Genomic DNA, 11,818 nt, shown 5'->3' on the forward strand with positions numbered 1-11,818 from the left:
CCCCCCCCCCACTCCTGCTCCGGGTGTGTGGAGCAGCCGAAGTGATGACGTCACCACGGTCGCCAGGGCGACGGGGACGGATAAATCAGGCTGAGTGGGCGGTTGCCATGGTGCGCATTCTCCCGTTGCCACGGAGACTGGGCATCTGCTCCCTTTGTGCTGCCCGAGTGCCTTCCCCCTGGGGTCAAGGGGTGTAGGGGGGCAGAAAGAGAAGCAGACACACCTCCAGGGGTCAGAAGGAAGTCTGGGCCTCTGTGGGATCTCCCTCAGTCTAGAGTCCTTGGGGGCTTCTCCATGGGGTGGCCTGTGTTGCTCCGACTTTGTAGAAGGAAGGCAGTTCTTGAATAGTCCCTTGGCTGGGTTTTGTCTCAGGACCTGGGTCCTATGGGCAGCACCCCTTCTTCCCTAGGAAGAGTAGCACTCGTCCCTGGCCCAGGCACTGGGGCCAAGCTGAGCCCATGTGCCCATGAGCATCTTCCTCACATCCTCTCTCTCCTGCCTCTAATCCCCTCGGGTCCTAATCCTAGACAAGATTAGGCCCGGCCCTTGCTGCCCATCGGGAAACTTAGTGGCTAGGGAAACTGCCTGGGCCTGGGGCTTGCTCTCCCAGCCTCTGCAGGCCAGCGGGGAGGCCCCTGGGAGTTCTGGGAGGCCCTAGATCTGCCTTCTCTTCTCTCCTTCAGATGAACAGGCCCATCCAGGTCAAGCCCGCCGACAGCGAGAGCCGAGGAGGTAGGTCCGCACCCGAGACTCCATGCCTCTCTTCCCACCCCAGGCCCAGGGCTTGGGGAGATGAGGGGCAGTCTTCCTCCAGGAAGAAATTCTGATCATTCTGAAGAGTTCCCAGGCCAGATGGAGAGGGGAGTCCTTGTGGTTGCAGGGGATGGAGATTGGCCTCGGGAGAGATGGCCACGCGGAGGCTCAGTGGAGTGCAAGTCCTTCCGAGCCGCCAGCACCCTACTCCCAGTCGGCACCCACTTCACACCCTGGCGTTGGTCCCCAGGGCGGGAAGTAGTGGCAGACTCCAGGGAAGAGAGGCGGGGAAGAGGCTGGGACAGTAGCTGGAGGCCTGAGCATGTCCTTCCTCCTGTGCCCTACCCCCCAGAAGACCGGAAGCTCTTTGTGGGGATGCTAGGGAAGCAGCAGACAGATGAGGACGTCCGGAAGATGTTCGAGCCCTTCGGGACCATAGATGAGTGCACTGTGCTCCGGGGGCCAGATGGCACCAGCAAAGGTAGTTACCCGCCCCTCTCCCGGCTGGCCTTCCTGTCCCTCCCTGCTGGTCCCTTACCAGTAGGTCTCCCGTGGCCTTGAGGTGGGGCTCACCCCTCTCTTTGTCCCCACCTCTCTAGGCTGCGCCTTCGTGAAGTTCCAGACCCATGCTGAGGCCCAGGCCGCCATCAACACCCTCCACAGCAGCCGGACCCTGCCTGTGAGCCCAGCCCCCTCCCCAGCCTCCCCTCCCCAGGCCCTGGCGCAGAGGGGCAGTCCACTCAGGATAGGATTCTTCACTCATTGGTGGTGCTGGGGATGGAACCCAGGGCCTCGTGACGCGAGGCAGGCACTCTACCAACTGAGCTAGTTCCCAGCCCTCTTCAATTATTTGAAAGGAATGTCTTGGCAGAAAAACAGCCCTCTAGGGCCATATGTCAAAGAGCATCTCCCCACCTCTCTTCTCCTGTACCCACCTCACCCTCAGTCCCAGTCCCTCACCTCCTCTTCCGCCTCCTTTCCTCAGCCCTTCCAACCTCCTACATGGCTTTCAGACCTGCCATATCCCCACCCCAGTTGCTGGGGTGCCAGACTCTGGCTTAGAAGCCCCATGCATGTTGACATTGGTGTTGGTCACCTGAGTGCCTCTGGGAACTCCCAGCAGAGCAAACCTCTGAACGACTCCCGAGCTCTGAGGGGCGGCAGTTGTCTCCAGCAGAGCTGGGCAGCCTTGAGCGGGGCTCGGAGGGGAGGAGACAGCATGGGATGGAGAACCCTGTTAGGTGACCCCAGGCCCCTGCCACTCTAGAGCCTAAGATTCTATGACAGTCCTTGAAAATGTCCCAGTGTGTGTTTAACTCAGCTCAGGCTGGTGTTAGAGCCTGAGGCTGCATCCACTGAGCACACCACGAGGACCAGGCTGTGGGGCAGGAGCCCTATAGGGAGGTGGGGGCAGCTCTGGGGCAGGAGTAGACTTCTGCTGTGGCTCTTCCACCAAGGGGAGGACTTCCAGGTGTGGATCCTCTGGAGGAGCGGTGACGCCCTTTCACGGTCCCCGACTCTTTCTAGCCTTTTGCACATCCTGGCACAGGGAGCGGGTAGAGCAGAATCTCCCCATGTGGCGTGGACCAAACGGTGGCTTCTGATCCAAAGACACCAGTGCAGGAGGCGGGACGAGGCCAGGGGCTGGCCCCTGGGGAAGAGAGGTGCTGACTGTCTCTCTCTCTGACCTGCATGTGGGGCCCGTGCCCAGGGTGCCTCATCCAGCCTGGTGGTGAAGTTCGCTGACACCGAGAAGGAGCGAGGTCTGCGACGCATGCAGCAGGTGGCCACCCAGCTGGGCATGTTCAGCCCCATCGCCCTCCAGTTTGGAGCCTACAGCGCCTACACCCAGGCCGTAAGCACTCGCCCTGGCTGAGCCTGGCCCGTCCCTGTCTCTCCTGGCCGCTGTGTCCTGCCCCATCTTCCTGACACATTGGGCCTAGCCCACCTTGTGTCCCTCTTTCCAGCTGATGCAGCAGCAGGCGGCCCTGGTAGCGGCCCACAGTGCCTACCTCAGCCCCATGGCCACCATGGCTGCCGTGCAGATGCAGCACATGGCCGCCATCAATGCCAATGGCCTCATCGCCACCCCCATCACCCCCTCCTCAGGTGAGGCCTGTGCAGGGCAGGGCGGGGCTGGGCATCACGGGGGGCCAGGGCACTACGGCCTGGTGGGGCCCAGGGGGGCTCGTCGCTCCGCTGCCCTCAGACTCGCTGACTGGGCCTCCGCCTCTGTGTCCCCTTCTCCGCTGTCTCTGTGGCTCTCTCCTCCCAGGAACCAGCACCCCTCCTGCCATCGCTGCCACGCCCGTCTCTGCCATCCCTGCTGCCCTGGGCGTCAACGGCTACAGCCCGGTGCCCACCCAGCCCACTGGGCAGCCTGCCCCCGACGCTCTGTATCCCAACGGGGTTCACCCCTACCCAGGTGGGCCCTCCGCCTGTCACCCTGCCTGGTCCTCCTCCAAGCCACCTGTCCCGTCCTGGCAGTCACGCCACACTGCCCCATCTAGCCCCAGGGTTCCAGTGAGGCTCCTCCATCCTGGGCAGGGGTACTCTCTATTTCTGACCAGGGAAGCTGGGGCTCAGAGCTGGGACCACACCTCCAGGGTAGCACGACAGCCAGACCCCAGTCCTTCCTGCCTTATGGCCCCGCACCCCGTGCCCAGCGGAGGCTCTCCTCCCCTGCCCATCTCTGCTTGGAGCTGGTGGCTCCTGCTGGGTGCCAGCCACTCAGGGTCCCTGCTCTCCGCAGCCCAGAGCCCCGCGGCCCCCGTGGACCCCCTGCAGCAGGCCTACGCAGGGATGCAGCACTATACAGGTGAGGCTCCTCACACAGGCCCTGCCCAGGTGGGGGGACCACAAGAGGAAGGAGGCCAGGCGTGGATCTGGGCTTCTCGGCTCTGCCAGTGCCTCCTTGCACTTTCCGGACAAGCCTTATCCACAGGATGGGTCTGGGGGGCTGAGGGGCTTTTCCTGACAGACCCTTAGCTCTGGGGATCCCACTGGCCTGGGTGAGGGGAGGGAGATCTGTCCGTTAGCGTTCTCTGTTCCCCCCAGCAGCCTACCCTCGGCTCTCTCTGTCCCCCCAGCAGCCTACCCTTAGCGCTCTCTGTCCCCCCCAGCAGCCTACCCTCGGCTCTCTCTGTCCCCCCAGCAGCCTACCCGGCAGCCTACAGCCTGGTTGCGCCCGCGTTCCCGCAGCCTCCCGCCCTAGTGGCCCAGCAGCCTCCACCTCCGCCTCAACAGCAGCAGCAGCAACAGCAGCAGCAGCAGCAGCAGCAGCGAGAAGGTGCCAGGCCTGGGCAGGGTCCTCATAGCCACAAGCCTTCAGGGATAGGAAGGTCCTCCTTGTGGTCTCAGGGACTTCCGATTGCCCTGTGCCAAACCTAGCTCCTGCCCGTGTGTGGGGATGAAAACAAATGGGGACGAGGTGGCCGGAGCCCTGGCCACAGGCTGGGCTAGGAGTGGAGGGTCCTGCGGGGTCTGCTTCCTGGCACCCTGTTGCTCACGACCTCGGTCTCTGCCGCCACCCAGGCCCTGATGGCTGTAACATCTTCATCTACCACCTGCCCCAGGAGTTCACGGACTCAGAGATCCTCCAGATGTTTGTCCCCTTTGGCCATGTCATCTCAGCCAAAGTCTTTGTTGACCGGGCCACCAATCAGAGCAAATGTTTTGGTAAGAATACGATGATCCAAAAGACCAAGTGTAGACATGTTGTTGTTGTTGTTGTTGCCAAACTCCACGTTAGAACACGGTCTGATACCACTGAAAGCGCTGTGGTCACGATGGGCCCTGTACCTGAGATCCTGAGTGTCCGAGGGCAGGACAGGACCATCTCTGACACACCCTGCATCCCATACTTGTTGCACCTGAGCCCTTCTCTTCCTGTAGAAAACCACAGCTTCGTCCTTGTTAGGACCAACGTTGGCCAGAACATGGCTGGCTGGTAGAGCGGGTGCTTAGCACGCCTGAGGCCCTGGGTTCGATTCTGGGCGTGTACATCCACAAAAGTTCGCCCGCCAAATCCATGCTTGATGGAGCCAAGTAGGCTCAGTCTGGGGAATTTGGTTTTCCAAAGGGGGTAGGTCTTAGTCGCTTCACATCTTTGAAAGGCTGCTCCAGGGACTTTGTTTCAAAGCCATGTAAGGTCTGGCGATGACAGTTCTCAAAAGGCCAATTCAGACATAACCAGGCGGAGGAAGAGGCCGCCCTGCAGAGAGTGCTGGAAAGCGTGTCCTCGTTCTGTAAGTGGCTGCGCTGGGATCGCGCGTTCAGCCCATCCGCCAACACGCACTTCCTGATGCCCACGGTGTGCAGGCAGTATTCTAGGCATTAGCGAGACCTAGAAGAAGTAGGTCTGGAAAGCCGGAGCGGCAGCCCTAGGCCCACGGCAGGAGAGGGAGGTGGGCCGGCTGGCCTTATGCCCCTCTCACCCCAGGCTTTGTGAGTTTCGACAATCCGGCCAGTGCCCAGGCGGCCATCCAGGCCATGAATGGTTTCCAGATCGGCATGAAGCGCCTCAAAGTCCAGCTAAAGCGGCCTAAGGATGCCAACCGGCCCTACTGAGGGCTCCAGGTGGGTGCTGCTCCGGTGTTGTGCCCCCCTCTCTGACCCCCACACTGCAGCCAGGGCCCTCGAGTGCGCCACCCACCCTTCCCACCATCCTCAGGGGCCACCCCACCTACCCGGCTCTGGGCATGGGAAACGGACCTGGGGAACTGCCTCAGCTGTTGTTCAGTCACCTCTCTCTCTCTCTCTCTCTCACACACACACACACACACACACTCACACACTCACTCACACTCACTCACACTCACTCCATGTGAGCCAGGAGGAACCGAGTCTGTGTCTGCCCCAGAGCTTCACACTACCTGTTCTGTCTGTCCGGTCAGTGTGTCCATGTCTGTGTCTCTCTCACTCTCTGGTTCTCCTTTGGGTGGATGAAATTAGGAGAGCAGGTTTGGGGGAGCAAGGTTTGGTTTAGGGTACTTGAGGGTCCTAGAGTCACTGGCTTCTGGAATCTCTGTCCTCCCAGTGGTGGAAACACCAGGTCCTCACTGCCCTGATGTCCAGGTGACTTCCACTCAGAGCAGTGCACCCTGGCCCCTGGGCCAAGAAAGGGCCCAGGGCCGACTGGGGCAGCCCGAGCTGCAGGCCTCGTGGGAGTCACTTTGGTTTAGGTGGCGGAGGTTGGAATGTTGCATTGCCTGATGAAGTTCGCTTAGCAGCCCCTCACCCCACTGTGGGCCAGCGTCCCAACCTCAGGGCCACAGATCTGTGCGCCTTGGTTATTTTTGTGTTAATCTCCTTTGGACTAAACCCCTGGAAAAAAAAAAAAAAAGCACACAACCCAAGAACAATACCCACGTTTTCTGTTTCTCCCCTTTCCCCCCAATCCTGGCTGCTTAACTCCCCCCACCCCGGGGGCCCCCAGCCCAGGGCCCGTGTCCATTGTCGGCTGAAGCCCCCATCCCCGGACCCCTGCTCCGGGCCCCTGTAAGTTGCATGGAACGAGCGTGTTGTCTTTGGAGCCAATTGTTTGTTATTTGGGGAGGGGCCGTGGAGGGAAGCTTCCCCCCAGCCCAGGGACAGGGCCGGGGGCAGCTCGCGGGATGTGCTTGGTCAACAGTGGTTGGTGACTGTGGTCTGTGTTCTGTGCATTTCTCTTGCTTTTTCTGTTCCTTTCCAAAAAGGAATGAGAGCTCTGCTTAGAGGCGGGGCGGTCTCACCCCGAGACTCGTCCCTAAGCCCAGTCCGGGTGGCCCTGGCCTTGCGGAGGCTCCTCTCCAGGTGTCTGTCTGTCTCTCACTCCTCCCTTCTCCTGGTCCCCCTGCCTGCCTGTTGCTCCTCATCTCTGGCCTCCCCTCTGGCTCTGCAGCCCTCACTCTTCCCTTGGGCTGTCCGACTGCTTCCTTCCTAATGGCCTTTGGCTTCTGTCTCCTCCAACGCCCCCCATCCCCTCTGTTCCTGGCCTTTGCTCTTGTGGCTGGGGGGCCGGATGGTTCCGTTTGGAATGAGGCCTTTTTGATGACCTGCCTTCTCGGGCAGCCCCATCTTGATGCCACCACCCACCCCAGCCCCCTCCCTCTGCCCAGAGCCTGCGGCCAGCACTGCCCCCATCTTCCCCAAGCTTCACCCGTGTTTCCTTCCTTCACAGGTCCGGAGATGCCAGAGGCAGGGGTGCCTCACACCCTCCTCCCACAACTGGCTCCGGCCCTCTCTGCACATCTGCCCTGGGCCTCGATTGGGCTCTGGGGCCAAAGCTGCTTCACGGCCCCGGGGGCACAGGACACTGGCCTGCTCCTGCTACGCACCTGCCTCTCTGACGGCCGTGGCTTGGCTTCCCTGGCTCCGGGGGCCTATTCCTCCCAGGTGCCCTTTTGGCCTTTGCGAGGGAGCAAGGAATAGGCTGGAAGTTTCCAGGGTATCTGCCTTCTGCTCGGGCTCCTGTGGTGGGCCCTCTGTGCCCAGTGCTCACACCTGCCTCCCGACCACTGGGCCTGCTCTAGTCGTGAAGCCCAGGGTGGGCGGCGGGGCTCCCACACTCCCCAGCCCACCCTCACCCCAGCCTCTTCCCCGCAGTAGGGGCTCCTCAGAAGCTGGCCTCACACTCCCCTCCACCCAGCTAGAGGTAGGATATCCCTGAATCCTGGGCTCCCAGCCCTAAAACTCACTGCCTCCCCCAAGGGCCCCCTCCAAGGAGGGTGTGGGGGAGCCCTGAGGGCTGCCTCTCCGCCAGTCAGCCACAGAGACCCTCCTCCTTTCTCGAGGAAAAGACCTCCCCCTGAACCCCTAAAAATGTTTACAGTCTCTGCTGGCCCCCTCCGTGTAAATACCACGACCACCCGTGCGTCACCCAGCCCGCCCGGCCCGGCCCGGTCGCTGCCATCTCTCTTTCTGGGAGTTTAGACAATTTTGCCCTTGGATTTTTTTCTCTCTTGATTTCTCCCTTTGCTTTTGGGGGGTAACTGGGTATTTGGGAGGAAGGGAGTGGGGAGGGCTAAAGGGGTTTATTACCTGATCATTTTCTTTAGGAAAAGGTTTTAGGGAAAAGAAAATGGGGTGGGGGTGGGAGTGGGAAGGGGAGACTGGGGAGTCAGTTTCAGACAGTTCTCTATGCTTAACTTATTTATTTATTGCATTTTACTTTTAAAGAGTTGGTCTTTTCTGTCTAAATAAAGAAAAAAGTTTGAAAGCATCCAATGAGAGTCTTGGAAAGTTGAGGGCAGGGACCGGAGGGGAAGGAGGGAGGTTAAGAGAAGGAAGCTGGGGAGCAGCTGGGCGGGCGGCTCAGCCCTCCTTCAGCAAGTCCACGCCTGTTGGCGGCTCTGTGACTCTATTCTTCACCCCTCTTTGGGGCTTAATTCCGGAATGTTCTGTAGAATTGGGCACAGGGAGCAGACTCTCGGGAGCCCTGTCCCCAGGCATGTTCCATTCTGGACCTCTATTTCGTCGACCACGTTCTGTGTGTCCTCCTGTTCTAGGCCTTTCGTGGATATTCCTTCATTCCACCTCCAACAACCCCACGAGGTGGGACATAACTTTGCAGACAGGGAAAGGGAGGCTTTGAGGGCAGCTGACTTCCCCGGAGTCACAAGGCCAATAAGGGAAGGCTGTGGGCCATCTCCAGGCCCCACGATGCTGTTCTCACCTGTCCTCTGAGGCAGAGTCCCAACAAGTAGGGAGCAGATTGCTGCAGTGAGCTCCATCAGGTAGAGGGTGGACTCTCTGAGCGCTAAGGTCCCTCCAATTCCTAGACCTTTTCTGGGCCCCTCTTTAGGGTTGGCTCAGGAGGAGCCCACAGGTGTGGCCTCTGACTTCATGGTACATGGGTCACTTGCTTTCTTATAAACTGCTCACCTTCCCACTTTGATCTGGCCATTACCCTGGACAGGAGTAAATCCCCATCCCTACCTCACTTCTGCCTCCTCTTCCAAGACTAAGACTATTTAAAAAGAGAAGCAAAAGGGGAAGTTCTAGGAGACAGCTCTGTGGATGTGGTTTCAGGGGAAAACGACTCTTGGGTGGTAGAGGCCAAGAATGGGACACTTCAGTAGGACCAGGCGGGATTCTTAGCCTAGTTCATAAAAAAGTCTCAGTTCCACAGAGACGGAGGTGTGTGTGGTCAGGGACGGGAAGGAGCCCAGAAAAGGACCAACAGGAGTTGGTATCTCCTATTATGAATTTTCCCTTGAGCCGTCTCAGCTTCGGGGGTTTGAGAGAACAGAAAGATGGAGAGGTAGGTGCTGGACCAAGAGCACCTGCCTCCCGGGATGCGGTGTGCGGTAGGCGACCACACTCCTCCTTCCTCCCTCTCCTCTGAGCTCAGGAGCTGAGGTGTGGCCGCCCCTCGCCCAAGCGCAGCGCCGGCCTCTACTGCTCTCTTCTTCTGTGATAATCAAGCTGTGTCCACTGTTAACAGCAGCATAAAAAGAAGGCAGATAACTTCTTGAGGCAGAAGAGTGGACTGGCTGTCACCAGCAGGGACGGGGAAACTTTCAGGCGTAGAATGAAAACAGACATTTAGAAAAAGGCCCTCTGTTAGGGAGACCGAGGTGATCAGAACATGGTGGGGCTCAGGGAGAGAAGCCCTGACGATTTCTTCAATGTGTTCTCATCCCCTTTCTGTATTTTTAGAGCTTTGAACTGTACCCACGGACCCAAGGCATCTCCTTTCCTTTGGGGTCGGACCCTGCTGGCTTGAGAGCCATGGCCTCTCTTTCAGGGTTTCCTTCGTCTTTCAATTCTCTTGCCAAAATTCCAAAGCCCTCCACAGCTTTAGCTTCCAGGGTTTGTGACTGAAGGAAGCCCTTCCACAGCCAGGCTCCTTCTCCTCCAAACCGGAGAACTTCCACGGCCCTGACCCACACTCTTGTTTCTAACAAACCCCTTGCCCTCTGCCCTGTTTTCTCTCCGCCCTGTTTTTTCTCCATGCCCTGCGGCCTTCACCACCTGATAGGAAGCAGGCGCAGCCAGGTGCTCCCAAGCTGGATTGCCTCCTGAACTGAGTTTCGTTATTACCTCTTCTCTTAGTCTTCATTAGTAAACAGCTCTCGATGTACCCATGAGAGCCTGAATCTGGGGTACCCTTTCTCCCACTTCGCGTATCCAATCCAGCTGCAAAGCCCCAGCGGGTCCACCTCCAAGTCCCTCGTCTAGTGCGGCCTCGCCATCTCCCGTGCACATCCACCCAGAGGCTGCAGTGTGTCTCCTCCTGCTCTCCTGTGGTCTCAGTTCTCCAAAGGAGCCGGAGTTGATGTGAAAAGCCAATTCAGGGACATTTCTTGAGGACCTGCCCTGTCTTGTTCACCACTGTATCGCCATTACCCTGGACAGCGTCCAGACACTACGAGGTGCTTGGGGAACAATTGATTAATAATGACTGCTGACATCTGGGCTGGCTTCCCACCCATGCCTAAATAGTCCAAGGCTAAAACTGTTTCTCTCCCCAAAGTCTCAACTCTTAAATATTTTTATATTCCAGTCATACAGACGTAAAGCCTTGGGAGTCTTTTTACTTCTCACATAAATTCAGTGTTATTAAATCATGAAAGATTTTACTTTCCCATTTTTTTCTCATATTTCCTTCCAATTATCCACTGCTTCTACTTATTAATTCAAACTGATAAGTTTTTTTTCTTCTTCTTCTTTCTTCTTTTCCTGTTCCCTGACCCCTCTTCTTCCTCACACCTCCCTGGCACCAAAAGCTCTTCAAGGTCTTACTTTCACTTCATTCTACATCCTAAGCCCTGCTCCAGCAGGACTCTTGCATTTCTCTGGACAAGGCCGATTCTTTTTACCCCCTTCTCTTTTCTTTTGGTACCAGGGATTGAATCTAGGGCTGCTTTAACCACTGAGCCACATCCTCAGCCCTTTTTTGAAGACCTCCTTTTTGCCCTCTTCCCCAGGTCTCTCTGTTCTAGTCCCTCCTTCTCTAGTCCTTATAGCAATCTGAAACCTGCCACTGTGCATTATGGCCATTTGTGTTTCATTCTCTGTGAGGCTATAAGCGAGCAGAAAGTTTTTCTTTGCTTTTTTATCTGTTGTAGTTTCTTAATACAATGCCCAATACATGGTAGATATTTAATGTTTGTTGACTTTAATCTAATTCTAATTTTGTAATCCTACTTTCTACTTCTCCATGTATTCTTGTTAAAAAAAAAAACAAACTTTTTCCCATTTACATAGTAATATTTATCAGATTCCAAATATTCAACGCCAGTGGCTGGTGCATAAGACCCTGAATGACAAAGAAAATGTCAAACTGGAAGCCAGGTACAGTGGCACAGGCCTGTAATTCCAGTGATTTGGGAGGCTGAAGCAGGAATATCACAAGTTGAAGGCCAGCCTCAGCAACTTAGTGAGGCCCCAAACAATTCTTTGGTTTCCTAGACTACAAATCCTTTGGGTTGTGTGGGAAGAAGGGAAGAGGGACCTTTGAGATTTGAGTTTAGAGTGGTCAATCTGAAAGTGAGAAGGAACATTTAACCAGTTTTTATCTAACCGGATAACTAGTGGGGCAGTCTTTGGAAGGCAGGGCATGAAGGAGAGTGTAGCAGAGAGAAGCCAGGGAGGTCCCTGGTTTGCAGTTCTGTGCCCAGTAGCTCCTTTGAAAATTCCTTTTCTCTCTCAGTTCTCAGAGGTGACTGAGCTNCCGCCTGTGCTCAGCCACCTCAGCCCCCATCAGAGGAAGCCAGTGTGGTCCAGCGGGGCTGGAGAAGGAGCAGCAGTGTGCTGAAGTCTACTGCTGAGCCAGTCCAGCCGGACAGCGCGATGTGGACAGGGAGGGAGACTTCAGGTCAACTAGCATACGGTTCCCTTTAAGAAAACTGCTAGGCTTACAAGTTGGCAAATTCTGAGATGAGAGAGAAAGGTGCCACCTCCTGTAAGTGCCCTATTTTGCTGTTACAAGCACAGGGTTTGGAGCTTCAAAAGGGGATAACCCAAAGCTACTGGCCCAGGTAACTAGAGAACTAACTGGGCCAGGAATGAGGATGCTGGAATATTTATCTAATTCCTCCCTGAGGGCTCTGTCCAGGCCTAGGAGCTGCCCGAGCACACA

General features: G+C 57.1%; 1 protein-coding gene across 3 annotated transcripts; it reads left to right on the forward strand.

Annotated features, from left to right (window-relative positions):
• Positions 1-212: 212 nt before the first annotated feature.
• Positions 213-7,956, forward strand: Celf3 (CUGBP Elav-like family member 3). Of its 3 annotated transcripts, none has more exons than XM_048814845.1 (12): positions 213-231; positions 684-732; positions 1,106-1,234; positions 1,353-1,432; positions 2,465-2,608; positions 2,721-2,862; positions 3,029-3,178; positions 3,506-3,571; positions 3,908-4,042; positions 4,288-4,431; positions 5,195-5,331; positions 6,914-7,956. In XM_048814845.1, exons 2-11 carry the CDS (start codon positions 684-686, stop codon positions 5,320-5,322), a joined length of 1,167 nt encoding a protein of 388 aa, XP_048670802.1. In that variant the 5' UTR covers positions 213-231; the 3' UTR covers positions 5,323-5,331; positions 6,914-7,956. The 3 variants fall into 3 exon arrangements, with proteins under 3 accessions (XP_048670802.1, XP_048670804.1, XP_048670803.1); XM_048814847.1 differs by having other exon boundaries at positions 3,911-4,042; XM_048814846.1 differs by having other exon boundaries at positions 217-231; positions 1,109-1,234.
• Positions 7,957-11,818: the final 3,862 nt, after the last annotated feature.

This window comes from Marmota marmota, unplaced genomic scaffold (genome assembly GCF_001458135.2).
Source record: "Marmota marmota marmota unplaced genomic scaffold, marMar, whole genome shotgun sequence".
NCBI classification, from domain to species: Eukaryota; Metazoa; Chordata; class Mammalia; order Rodentia; family Sciuridae; genus Marmota; species Marmota marmota.

Coding starts and splice junctions, on each gene's coding strand:
- Celf3 (XM_048814845.1), top strand. CDS start 684: ATGAACAGGCCCATCCAGGTCAAGCCCGCCGACAGCGAGAGCCGAGGA. Junction 2,863..3,028: donor CCCCATCACCCCCTCCTCAG/GTGAGGCCTGTG, acceptor CTCTCCTCCCAG/GAACCAGCACCCCTCCTGCC. Junction 3,179..3,505: donor CGGGGTTCACCCCTACCCAG/GTGGGCCCTCCG, acceptor TGCTCTCCGCAG/CCCAGAGCCCCGCGGCCCCC.